The sequence below is a fragment of the Theropithecus gelada genome, chromosome 15 (assembly GCF_003255815.1).
Source record: "Theropithecus gelada isolate Dixy chromosome 15, Tgel_1.0, whole genome shotgun sequence".
Classification (NCBI taxonomy): domain Eukaryota; kingdom Metazoa; phylum Chordata; class Mammalia; order Primates; family Cercopithecidae; genus Theropithecus; species Theropithecus gelada.
The window spans coordinates 24,680,436-24,693,274 of NC_037683.1; the positions used below are offsets into that span (position 1 = coordinate 24,680,436).

At 43.5% G+C, this 12,839-nt stretch overlaps 1 protein-coding gene across 1 annotated transcript in view; it reads right to left on the minus strand.

Annotated features, from left to right (window-relative positions):
• PAPPA (pappalysin 1) overlaps nucleotides 1-12,839 on the minus strand; it is a 249,545-nt gene that overhangs the window by 64,705 nt on the left and 172,001 nt on the right. The window contains exons 12-14 of the mRNA XM_025359303.1: nucleotides 3,874-3,987; nucleotides 2,770-2,905; nucleotides 149-362 (exon numbers count right to left, since the gene is read on the minus strand). Of these exons, the coding sequence (XP_025215088.1) occupies nucleotides 149-362; nucleotides 2,770-2,905; nucleotides 3,874-3,987 (464 nt within the window). The remainder of the gene's footprint in view (nucleotides 1-148; nucleotides 363-2,769; nucleotides 2,906-3,873; nucleotides 3,988-12,839) is intronic.

The window sequence follows — 12,839 nt, forward strand, 5'->3', positions numbered from 1 at the left end:
AAGGCAGAGCCGGCCAGAGGCCAGAGGATGGATGGAGGAAAAATGCACAGACTTTTTACAGCCACACAAATGGCTACCCAGCTTCAAAATCACGCTGTCTCCACTCGGCTACAAGTGGCCGAGGGCGAGTCTGCCGCGGGTCCCTTACCTCTGCTCGGCAGGGCTGTAGGTCTCCCCTCTCTGGCAGCTGCTCAGGGTGACGGGGTCAAAGTTGTCGAAGGAGCGGAGGGCCACCCCCGAGATGGCGACCAGGGGCGAAGTGAAGCTCACACGTACCGCCTGGCTGTGGTAGAAGGGCTGGCTGAGGTCATGGACCACAGGGATAATCAGGGGATTGTTCCTGCAGCTCAGGACATGGAGGCCTGTCAGGGGAGACAGAGGGGCCGAGGGGCCAGGCTCATTACTCAAGGCCAGTCACGCCCTCCCCAACGGGCCCTTCCCGAAGCCCCCAGACCCTTTCATGTCACTGCACAAAAGCACCATTGGGCGGCCGGTGAGGATTTTGAGTCTGATTGAAAGTTTCTTTGTCTGCCTTTTTTTCCTTGGTTCCAAATCTTTCCAATCCCCCTGCCTCCCTGCCCCCTCAGCTTCCCCTTCACCTACTGCCCAAAGTCCCTCTCCCTCCCCCAAATGGCCACCCCTCAGCCAAGCATCCCAGGCCCTCACCTCCCTCCCACATTGCTGTAGGGCTTGTTGGTCTGAGTTGCTGGGTTTCAGGCCGCCTGCCTGGTCAGTTGGAAAAGTGATGGAAATAATTCATAGCAACAGGCGCTTCCCAGGGTAAAAAGCCCACTCTCATAAGTAATCTGTGAACCTGGGAGCAGCCCTGAGAGGAAAGGACCCCTTGCTTAGTCTGCAGAAGAGGTTGAGAATCGTGGGCAGGGATGGTTTTCCAGAGGAACACAGCCCAGGCATGGCTAAAACTCTAAGGAGAATCCAAGCTTGCCTCACTCAAGAGTCCTCAGTTTTGTTTTGTATTTTTTTAACGCAGGCAGCAGGTTCCCATTCTCCAAGAAGGAAGGGAGAGGGCCAGGGAGAAAAGATACACAAGGGACAGAAGGAAAGGAAGGCTGTGGCAAGATATAGTTGGCAAAACGGAAGCTGGCTTTGGTGTTGGGCGGACCTGAGTTTAAATGATGGTGTAGCCCCTTCCTAATAATGGGACTCCAGAAAGCCTCTAAAACTCAGTTTTCACATCCAAAAAATGGTATAATCCTAACCATGTCCTGGCAGACTTGCTATGTAAGGAGAAGTCTCTCGTGTGGAAGCCTGAAGCAGGTGCCCTTCTCAGTTCCAGAGGTGAAGCTGCCTCTGAGAATCCTGGGATGCTGTGGACTGAGGAAGATGGTGATGGTGGGGGTGGAGGGGAAAATCAGAAAGGCCTCAGGCATCAGTAGCAGGATCCAAAGAGCTTCTGTGGAACCAGACTTTTCCCCACTCTGCTGAAAAACCTCTCCTTAGAGCCCTGGGATATGCAACAATAACTACGAAAATATTTGTTTCTCACTTAGGGAAACTTCCCAGGAATCCTGCTAAGTCCAGAGGGGTTTTCTTTCTCTTCCTTATTCATAGGTTCCCCTTGCGTTTAAAAGTAACTAAATAAATAAGCATAAAAACAAAACAAGAAAACCTTCCCTGATCCCTTGGCTTTTATCTGACCCTGAAATGACCCCTTCCTGCTTGCTTCATACAGGTCTTTGAAAGGCATTCTCTGCAGAATGGTCTGGGCACAGCTTTGAAGTCCAGGCTTCAGTACCGGCCAAGAATTCCAAATGCTTGGAGTAGCCAGGCTGCCCAGAGCTCTCCGGGGTAGACTGGAAGTGTGAAGGTGTCATAGGAAATTCGTAGCGACAATAGGAATTTCTTAGGTTCTGATCTTGTGCTAGGCATGGTTACAGCAGTGTCAAATAATAGCGCACTCTGACTCTAAGGTGGATATCATTGTCTTTGCTGTGTATATGAAGCAAGTGAGCCTCTAAGTAACGTGCTTTGAGGGCAGGAAGATTGCTCACCTTCTCAAGGTGAGTGAGTGGTGGGGACAGGATCCAAACCTCAGCTGTCAGCTCTGGATTCAGGCTCTCTTCTCTGAACCTCAGTACATGTGGGTATGCAAAGGGGTGGTACAAGTGGCAAGTCCAGCCCTTGTCCTCCCCCTTGGCCCTGCACTTAGGCAGGCCCACCCCTTAGGCAGGCCCTCCCATGGTAGAACCTGACTCCTCAACTGCCTCCCTACTCCTACAATATTCCTATTCCTATTCCCATTGGAAACTTCTCCAGAGGTTATATTGGTGATACAGTCCCCACTTGGGGTGGAGGGTCATGAACACTCCCGGTTATAGGGTAAAAGGCAATAGGCTATGACACTGAAAATCTAACTAGTAATTCCTGACCTGCCATGTGACTTGGGGTCTCTCAGTGCCTCTCTTTGGGTCTCAGGTGGTGATATGTACAATGGGGAAATGGCTCTTACTCAGTCTCCCTCCTTCTTGGGGTCTTTGGGGAATAATATGGGATATCTGAGGTTAAAGCGGGCTGGCAGAAGGGAGTGCTTGGCCATTGACTCCTTATCCCTGTATCTGCCAGATCTAGATTTCTCTGGATATATCACCACATCTTGATTTGAGGGCAACCAGAATGCCAAACAGAAAATAAGCAAGAAAGGGGAGAAAGGAAGGAAAAGCTCATTCTAAGCTGATTCTCACAACTAGTCATGGTGCAGAGGTGGAAGCAGGTACCAAGAGCAAGCCAAGCCCAGGAGAGCATGCTTACCTAGATCGTGGCTCTGATCTTTGGTATCAAGCAGCTGCACACTGATGGTCTCCTGTTTTTGGTCCCCATAATATGTCCCATCCGTCACCAGGTGGACAATGACAGCTGCAGCAACCATTGGCTGAGAAAAGTACGCCTGAAATTGCAAAGACATAGGAGGATCACATATGCACTCAGTCATGTGGTGGGGAGGCAGCCCCATTGGGGTGCATTTGAGGAGAAACTTCCTTTTTAAGAACTGGGCTACTACTCATTGGGGTCCAAGGTGGGAAGGGGGACAATGAAACCTAACAGTGAAGAGCACAGGCTCTGAGATCAGAAATCCAATTTCAATATTTGCTCTGCTCCTACTTAGCTGTGTGACAGTGAGTGAATGGCTGGGCCACTCTGGGTCTAAGTTCCATCATTTCTAAATGGTGGATTAAAAAAAACCCAACAGGTACATCATAGACTTGTTGTGAAGTTCTACTAAGATAATGAGATAATGAGAGTAAAGTGTGTAGCAAAGGTCCCGGTCCACACCAAAACCCACAAAACAACAGTAAATACTATTATCTTTCACTTCTCCATGTCAACCTCTGCACTCAGCTTTGAGGAGAGAAAGCTAAAGAAGATATGGCTCTTGCATTTTTGGGAATTCAAAGTAGGTCAGTGACACACAGCCAAAATGCAATAATATCCACAATCCTTAGCCAGAAAGAAAGACCAGACAGCTCTGTAATACCATGTCACAAGTGCCTTCCTACAAGTGACCAAACATGTGCAGGACAAGAAGAGAGATAATGGTCACTTCTTTCTCTGGTGATCAGTAAAAGGTTCAAGGAGGAAAAGATAATTTTAAAAGATTTTGAACAATGAATAGGAGGTTCCAGGTGGACAAGATGTATCCCAAACTCTTTGCTAAAACAAGAGCTCAGTGGGGGCATTCCATGAGCAATTAGGATTCCATTTCAGGAAGCATCACACTGCTAAGTGTTTTGTTCCCTGTTCTTATAATTAACACCCTCAGCAGGTAGACAACCCATCTTCAGAAAGGGTCATGGGAGTCCGTGTTTTCTGTGGCTCGCTGCTGGAGATTCCAAAGCTCTCAGAGCTTCAGCTTACCCGGAGCCAAAAAGTGGTTTGAGCCAGCTGGGAATATGGGTAGCTGATGGTGCAAGGGTACCAGGCGTGCTGGGAAATGCCTTCACTGAGATCTATCACCTTGGTTCGACACACCTGGAAAAACATAAAAAAAAAAAAATGTTTTAGAGAGTGTCAGAAGTTCAACTAAATTCAATTTTACAAACCTTTACTGTTCACCTATTTTGCTCTTGGCACCACAGGAAAAAACAAGGATGAAAAGACCAGAATCTGGTCCAGGAGCTCACATTCTAATGCAGAAGAGGTAATCCTCAACACTTTTAAGGATATAATAGATAATGTGTTTTGATGGTAGAGATGACAGAGATATTCTCACAGAGACAAATCCTGGAGGAGATGATATTTGAGTTGGGCCTGGAAGAGTAGGGCAGTGATAAGAGGAAGGGCATTGCAGGTGGAGGGAATAGAAGCAAGGCTCAGAGGAAAGCAGAAACCCAGAATGCTTAGGTTGTGATAAAATGCCTGTTACTACTGAGGCTGAGGGACAGTGGCAGAAAAGGTGGGTTGAATAATTAGATCTCATAGAATCTTGAATGTCAAGCAGATGATTTTAGAAGAAATCTGTAAATTGTGCTCCAAGTGATATTACAACAGAGAAAAGACTGTGAAAACATTAGCATTTGCTTCTCCATCAACAAAGAAAATCAGTTCCATCACTTTATACACACACAGACACACACACACCCCTACACACACACACACACACACAAATTCATTCTCAATGATAGATAATACCAAACAGTATTAAAAGAAATAGGAAACATTTATAGACAAGCAGGATTCTTCAAACTTAGGAGTTTCTTGCATATTCAAATGTCACTTCGTTTACTGATTCATTCATTCATTTGAATGATATTTATTGAGTAACTATTGCTTGTCAAACACTCTGGGACAAAATGATAAAAAAAGACAGATGCTGAAGAGCTTAGAGCAGGCAATGTGTGCAGATATTAGTCAAGTAATTACAAATACATATATAAATATAAACAGAAACCAGTGTAATGAGGGAAAGAGGATAGGAACAGCTGAGCTGTCCTTGACATTGGTGAGGCCTTTCGTAGAAGGTCATCCCAAACTGACACTTCTCCTCTGGTCTCTAATGTGGCTCCTCTCTCAAAACTTCCCTGTGAATTTGGTCCTGTCATTTCATGTCTTCTCAGTGCATTCTACTCATCTGAAAAGTACGGCTGACCTGGAGAGCCCTGAGGATCTCATATGCTATTGAAAAAAAGTGATATATCCTCAACAAGATCAAACAAACATAAACACCTAAAACAAGCAAAAACAAAAGTAAAATGGAAAAGTATACACAAGGATTAAGAATATCCATTTCTACAATAAATATAGTAGGAAAAGATTGGAAATAGTTTATATGTTCTCCTGTTGGTGGAGAAATGTATAAAATATGAAATATTCACATGACAGAATTCTATTATGACAAAGGAACAGTAAGAGAAATAAACTAGATTCATATACAAGGATGATATAAAAATATTTTAATGCTTGGCTCAGTATGGTCTCTAGTCAAATGAAAAGGAAGCCCTAATGGTAAGCTCACAGCCATCAACATGGAGAGATCACAAAACGTAACATTGAGTGGAAAAAAAGAAACAAGGTGCAAATGGATAAGTACATCATGACGTCATTTATAAAAATAACACAAAGCAAAACTATATATTGCCCAGCGATTCATGCGAATTAAAAATAGAGTAGAGAAGTATACATCAAATTCAGGGTGGTAGTTGTTTCTATGTATCAAGGAAGGGAATGACATTGGGAGTCAGGAAAAAAAGGGCCCTCAATCTTATTTGTGGTGTGTTAGTTTTCTTACAGAAAGAGACATGAAGCAAATATGAAAAAATTTGCACAGTTGCCAACTTCAGGTGGTCCATAAACCTGTTATACATAGGTGGTTTTGGTTTACATCATCCTATGTAATTTTATAAATTAAAAAAAAAATCCAAACTGTTAGCTTAGAAAGCCATTGAAAATAGATATAAAACCATCAACATCAGTTTTCCTAACAATGTGTTCAGTACAGTGGGCTCCAATGACCTGGACCAGGTCTGAATTTTCTACGACAGCCCATCCTTCTTACTCTTGGCACCATCTTGCTGAGAATCCCATCTATATTCTGTGCTATGTGCCATCTTGGGAATCCCATCTATAAATCTGTGCAAACTCAAATGTCTCTCTTTCCATTACTTCTTGCAATGGTTCTGGCTTCAAGGAGGTCTTGGAAAATGCCAAGTCTCAATTATCTTTGTAATAAGTAGACACTAATCGAAGCACATGGTTGCATCATAATCTGCAGTTGCAAGCATTAGTACTTTTATTTTTAAATAAACCTTTTGTTGAAGTAATTTCATATTTATAGTAAAGCTGCAAGTATAATACAGATAATACAGATAACCAAAATGTGGTATGCAATTGTGAACAAGTTGTCTTATCTTTTGGCCCTTAGTTTACCTTGCACATCTGAATGCTGGGTTATATAACAGGTTTTCATGCGTCTTCCATGGATTCCTTGGATTCCATGAAGAAGTTGGCCAGGGGATCATGATGTAGAGAAGATCTACTTAGTTTCCACTCTACTATTTCAAACAGAGCATCTCCACTCACCTGTTTTATATATCAAGCTGCCTTATAATATTTCATTTAAGAAAAGAGTTTCATTGCTTTAAATACATCAAAAAGTATTGAAATGTGTTAGCTGCCAAAGTTCCCCTCACCCCGGCCCTAGAAATTGATGGGTTCTGAGAGCACAATATTAATTCTCTGAATATCACTGGTAACTTCTTGAGAAGAAACATGCTATGAATCAACTATCCCATTGCCTAGGAATTAGGTGATGGCTTCAGTTATTCAAATCTCTAGAAGTCTCACACTGAGGAGGCTAAGGGTAGAACACAGCCACTTAAATAGGCTGGAAGACGTTTTTAAGTTTATTTATTTTTCTCAAAAACAACTGGGATCGGGTTTAGGCAGATCTGCCAGTGGATTGTGTTACACTTTACAACAGTGCAAGACTTTGCATAAACTATCTATGGAATTTGAAATCCAGGCCAGCAATTCGACATGTATCATTTCGGAATTCTTTCCCCTTGTGTTCTTAGCTGTCTGTCTCCCAGCAGAGCTTGGTGAAGCACATCTCTGAAGGCTGGATTGGGGGTGGGTCTTATCTCTGCATCTGAAACATTCATGGCTACAGGAGTCTTTGACATGAACAAAGCCCTCTTATTGCTTAAATACTATTTCCTCTTGTCAGTTCTATTAGCACTAGACAGGGTTTTAGAGGAATATACTGGCGTTATTTTATTCTTCTGCTTTCCTATTTTGTTTTGTGTTTGTTTCAAGTTGGCTGCAATCCTGACCAAGGACAGTCAAAGCAGATCAGAGAAGAATGAACAAATCCAGCTGAAATTTTGCCCAAAGCCCTAGCTGATCTGCAAAATCATCTATGTTCCTGGGGAAGTGGAGGGAGGCTGGAGAGGAAGAGAGAGGCAAACCCTTACAAGCCTCCTGCTTTCATAGACGTTGAGTGAATTTGCTCATTCAGCAGCCATTTACTGAGGGCATATGGCATGCCAGGCTTCAGATAACTGCAAACAAAAGAGCCTTGCCATGACACAGAGTTGGTCACTAAGGACACAAGTGTGATCTCCAAGGTGACTGATTTTATGGGGATGCTCTGTTTTCATCCACCCTTGTTTTTTTGTTTTTTTGGGCTTTTTTCACTTTCCAAAAAGGCAAATCCAACTCCATAAAGCATTGCTGAACAATGTTGACTTTACTGAATGTTTTGGGAGGAGACATGCAGGAGAGTTACATCACACATTCTAGGGGCCTCTTTAGCTCTCCCTACCATCACCCCTAAGCTCCTCTTCACTTATCATCTCCCTTCCTCCAGTTTCTTCAGTGACACTGGCTCCAGTGACATTCCCAATCTTTCTCAACCTTTTCCCCCTTCCCAATCTGCACATTTCTTATACCCCATGCAGAGCCATACTCCATCCTTCCAGTGATGCTGAGGTTCTTCCTAGCCTTCCAGCCCTAGAGATGTCAGGAAGTAACACAGTAACCCTTTTTCCCCTCTCTGCCATGCTGGTGTGAACAAGACCTGCTCCCTCCTTTCACATTGTTCCCTGTCTCATGGAACACATCAAGACTGCTCTAGAAACACTGGCAACCTCTAGGCTTTCAGTTTTAGGGAAATGGAAAAGGAGATAAGGAGAGATTCTATGGAGCTGAAACCTGTTTTTCTGTCCTGCCCAGTCCCGTGTTTATTGCAGTATTATTCATGATAGCCAAGATGTGGTAACAACCTACATGTCCATCAACAGAAGAATGGATAAAGAACATGTGATATACACATACAATGGAATATTACTTGACCTTAAAAAAGGAAAGTCTGCAATCTGCAATAAGAGGAATGAATTTTGAGGACGTTATGCTAAGTTAAATAAGCCAGACATGGAAAACAAATACTGCATTAGCTCACTTAATATGAAGTGTCTAAAATACTCATTCATAGAACCAAAGATGAAATGAATGGTGGTTGCTAGAGGATGGGGAAGGAAAAAGTGATCAGTGACTAATCAATAGGCATAAGGTTTCAGTTAAGCAAGATGAATAATTTCTAGAACTCTGCTGTAAAACATTGTTCCTATAGTGAACAATACTGTACCATACACTTAAAAATTTGTTAAGAGGGTAGATCTCATGATGTGCTCTTCCCATAATAAAAAATAAATAATTATTACTTTGAATGACTCTTCCCATAATAAAAAATAAATAATTATTACTTTGAATGACTAAAATGTTGACATTCAATGTTGATCCACTGGCCTGAAAGTATTTGACTCTTTGAACCCCTGGCACAGGTTTAATGGTGTCTACACTGGCAGAAAACCTGCTTGCTTATTTTCTCATCCTGGGCAATCTAGCAGGTCCCTCCAAGCAGCTTCCCCAGCCCTTATTCTAAGAAAATAGTTGGTCCCTGGGGTGGCTTCAGGTCACAGCTTTGTTGTCCTGGGACAACAATAAATAATTACATTTATTAATGTATAAATACATTAAATATTTTTACATAAAATATTTTATTACATAAAATAAGTGAAGGGAAAAATAAATTGATATAGCAGTGCTAGGCAAAGAGCAGATGTGGTTGGGCTGACAAGCACCCTCACTTAGGTCCTCTCAGGTTGGAGGAGGGATGACATAGCCTCTTGATTACTTCATGGACATACAGCTCATTTCCATTATAGAAAGCCTATGTACCATTGGACAGTCCTCTCCAACAGTCAGAGAGAGAGAGACTCTTGGCTCCACTTTCTCCTACTGTTTCTTCTAAGTAGCAACGCCTATAAGCTTTCTTATTTTAAAGTTAGATGGGACTAGAATAGGTTATCTGCTGAGACCATTCCCCTTTGCAGTGGTCAAGGGAGGGGAGGTATCTTGCACAGTAATGTATAGCCAATATGGAGCAACATATTTATGAAAAAGCAAAATTTTCTGTCTCCCAGAAATAGTGCACTTTTCTCACTTATGTTCTGTACCCTATTGATCCTATGTTTGCCATGTAGAAACATCTCCAGTGACATTTATACCTCTTCCCCCAAGAAATCATAGCAGAAATGACAGACAGCAATTCTAGTGCCCAACACCATTCTCTTCTCCAAGATACCCAGCCCTGTGTCTTTTATGGAAGCTGGGCAGATGACTGCTTCTCACCCTCATCCTAGCACCTGGAGGAACTGAAAGGCTAGTGATCCCTTTTCCACTTGGCCTTGAGGGAGGGCCACTCATTTTAGCAGAATCCCTTCGACTCTCCATTATCTGCAGAGATAATCTGTGTTTCCTTCAAATACCATCCATGGACAGTAGAAGACCTGGCTTAATTCCAGCTCTGTCACCAATTAACTGGACATTTCTCTCACTCTCCAATTCCCCCTCTGCAATTGTACTAAATGGTTGCGCTCAATGACCTTTAAGGGCCCCAGGAGCTTAAGGACACCCACAGTCATAACATCCACCAAGGGTTTCATAGTCACAATATCGTTTAACCCTGATAGTCTGGGAGATTAGAGCCACTGCATTTTCTCTGGTGAGAAAATGCGGCTCAGAGGCTTTGAAAAACCCTTTCAAGGTCCTATATCCAGTTGTATATCACAACTAGGAGTTGACTGATCTCTAGAATTCCATGTTCTGTATACTTAATTACAAAGCAACACAATTGCTACTTGGACTCGACCGAAACCTCCGCTTCCTCTGGTGGAGAAAGGGCACCAAAGACCAGTCTTTTTGCTTCTGGTCCCACCACATTCATTCATAAAAATGCTCCCCATAATTAACTTTCCAAAGGGGAAAAACTAACCATACCACCCTGCTACTTATCCACCCACCATGCTGCCCACGATCCACAGGATGGAACCTTCCCTTGACACAGCTTACAAAGGCTTTCAGGAGCTGGTTTCAGCAGCTTCCACCAATTTCACTGCTCTCTGTGCTCCCTTCCCTGGCATCTATACAGTGATGTCTCCTTCAAGCTGGACAACTCTTTCTCCCACATGTTGTAGACTCCCCCTCCATGATGCTGGAGCCCAGAACCCCCACCCCGACCACTGCTGCACTGCCCATTTTGTGAAATACTACACGCATTTCAAAGCCACTCTCAAATATCATCCCTCCTCTGAAAGCCTTTACTCACTCCCCAGGCAGAATTAATTGCTCTTTTTTATGTGTCCATATAGTTCCTTATTTATACCTCAGTTACAGCACCTGTCAAGTTAGATTATAGTTGTTTAGTGTCCAGTCTCATCTCTTTAAACTCTGAAGACTTCCAAGGTGAGAAGCATGTTTTATTTATCCTCAAATAAATCCCAGCAGATTTCCCAGCACACAGGAAATAATAGGGACCCAGCAGGCAACAGCAGCAGTAGCAGCAGCAGCAACATATATCAGGTGCCTATTCTATGCTGAGCACTGTTTTAAGGACTCCATGTGTACTAAATCATGCAGTGCTCACAAGGACTCTGTGAGGTAGATATTAGAATGATTCTCATTTTACAGATAACAAAATTGAGGCCCAGTAATTTGCCTAGGGTCACACAACTAATTAGCGGTAGAACCAAAATTGAAATCCACGCACAAATTTAGCCCACATTCTTAACCATGGATGTTAACTTCAAGAGAGCCTGCCTACATACCTCTCAGGGCTGTGACAAGATTTTTAAACAAGAGAATGGATGTATCTGTGCTAGCGGGGTCTTAATCTCAGCCACATGGAAGGTGGAATTGGAACTTCTTGTCTTCCCCTGGGGCTCCTGAAATAGAAGCTGCTTCAACAGACCAAAACAGGCCTTTTCAGGTCTGCCCTGGAGTGGAGTGATACGGTAGAAAGAACCTGCAACTGCCAGGCAAGGGACCTGCCTCCTAGAACTGACTCAATTGCTCACTTTTTCTGACCTTCTCTCTTCCTATTTATGGAAAGACAAAGTAAGATGAATTCATCTCCAGAGGGCTTTTCAGTCCTGATATTCTGCTGGCTTTTGATTCACAGCTTCTCTGGTGAATGCTGCAGAAAAGAATGTTGACTCTAAGTGTAAAACAAGCAAAGAAACAAACAAACAAACAACAATAGCAACAAAAACAAAACCACACCGTGCAGCAGGTGAACATCCTGTTGACTTCTAAGACTTACGGGTCCCTTTCTCTGAAGCTGAAGGCTAATTTCCAAGACATCTTTTTAGACAAAGACAATCAGAACAGTAACATAAAAGTTTACTGCAGCCTTTCCAGCAATGCGTTTTCTCTCTCTCTCTCTCTCTCTCTTCGTGTCTGCAATTGCATGTTGCAAAATAGCTGGGGAAATCCTTTGTCCAGAGCTTTGGGATCATTGGATGTCTGAGCTGGGAGGGTCCTCGGAAATTCTTACTCCAATTCTCACATTTGATGGATGGAGAAACATAGCCCGGTGAAGGGAGAAGAGACTGACTTAAACATATACAGTAAGCTCTTCTGTGATGGGCCAGGATGTCTGGTGGTGACTAGGGATTCCAGGTCTGCAGCAACAGAGGACTCTGTGGCTCCAGGACCCAGGGACTCTTGTCCACTCAGTGCACTGCCAGCCGCTACATCCAGCACCCACTTTCAAATCCCCCTCCTTTGCAGAAGACTGCTTTCAATTAGAGGAGTTAACGATGTCTTGCTTTCAAAGGGTTTTTTAAAATCCAGTTTATCTTCCACCCACACACGATGTACACAAAGGCAGGGAGACGGAGGGAGAAGAGGGGGAGCGGGGGCTCTGGTATTTTCCCACACAGGGGACATGCCATGAGGTTTCCATTGAATTTCGATTTTACAGATTTACATGCCCTTTTGTCAATCATGGGAGGGAGGAAGTGCTCATCAAGCCTCTAGCCCAACCTCTCCAATTTCCTTTTTCCACCCAAAGGGACCTGCGAATGAGCCTTATAGAAGAAAATAGGAAAAGGAATGGGGAGGAGGAGTGCGGGGATGGATACTGACAATAACAATATGCATAAATGCATTAATGCATGAGTGTGCAACACACACACACACACACACACACACACACGGCCAGGCAGTGTTTCTCAATATTTCTCCTTAGGCCACATTTTAACCTCAGGCTTGCAGTTCCAATGCAGGGTTATTTCCCAAGAATTGCAAGGGTGCAAGAAGGACAGAAGTTGATTTCCTGATATAAACCCCCAAGATCCTTAAGGGTCCTGAGGACTACAGAAGGGAAAGCCTGCTGAGAGACAGCCTATGAGACTACAGCTGTAAAGGGCCTCAGGGAACCTGGACACAGAATGGCCCAGGTGAAATAAAAGCTCCTCCATAAACTAGGCTTTGCTCTTTTTATCAGATGGTGTTCCCCCTCCTCAGTGTTCTCCTGGGAGAGT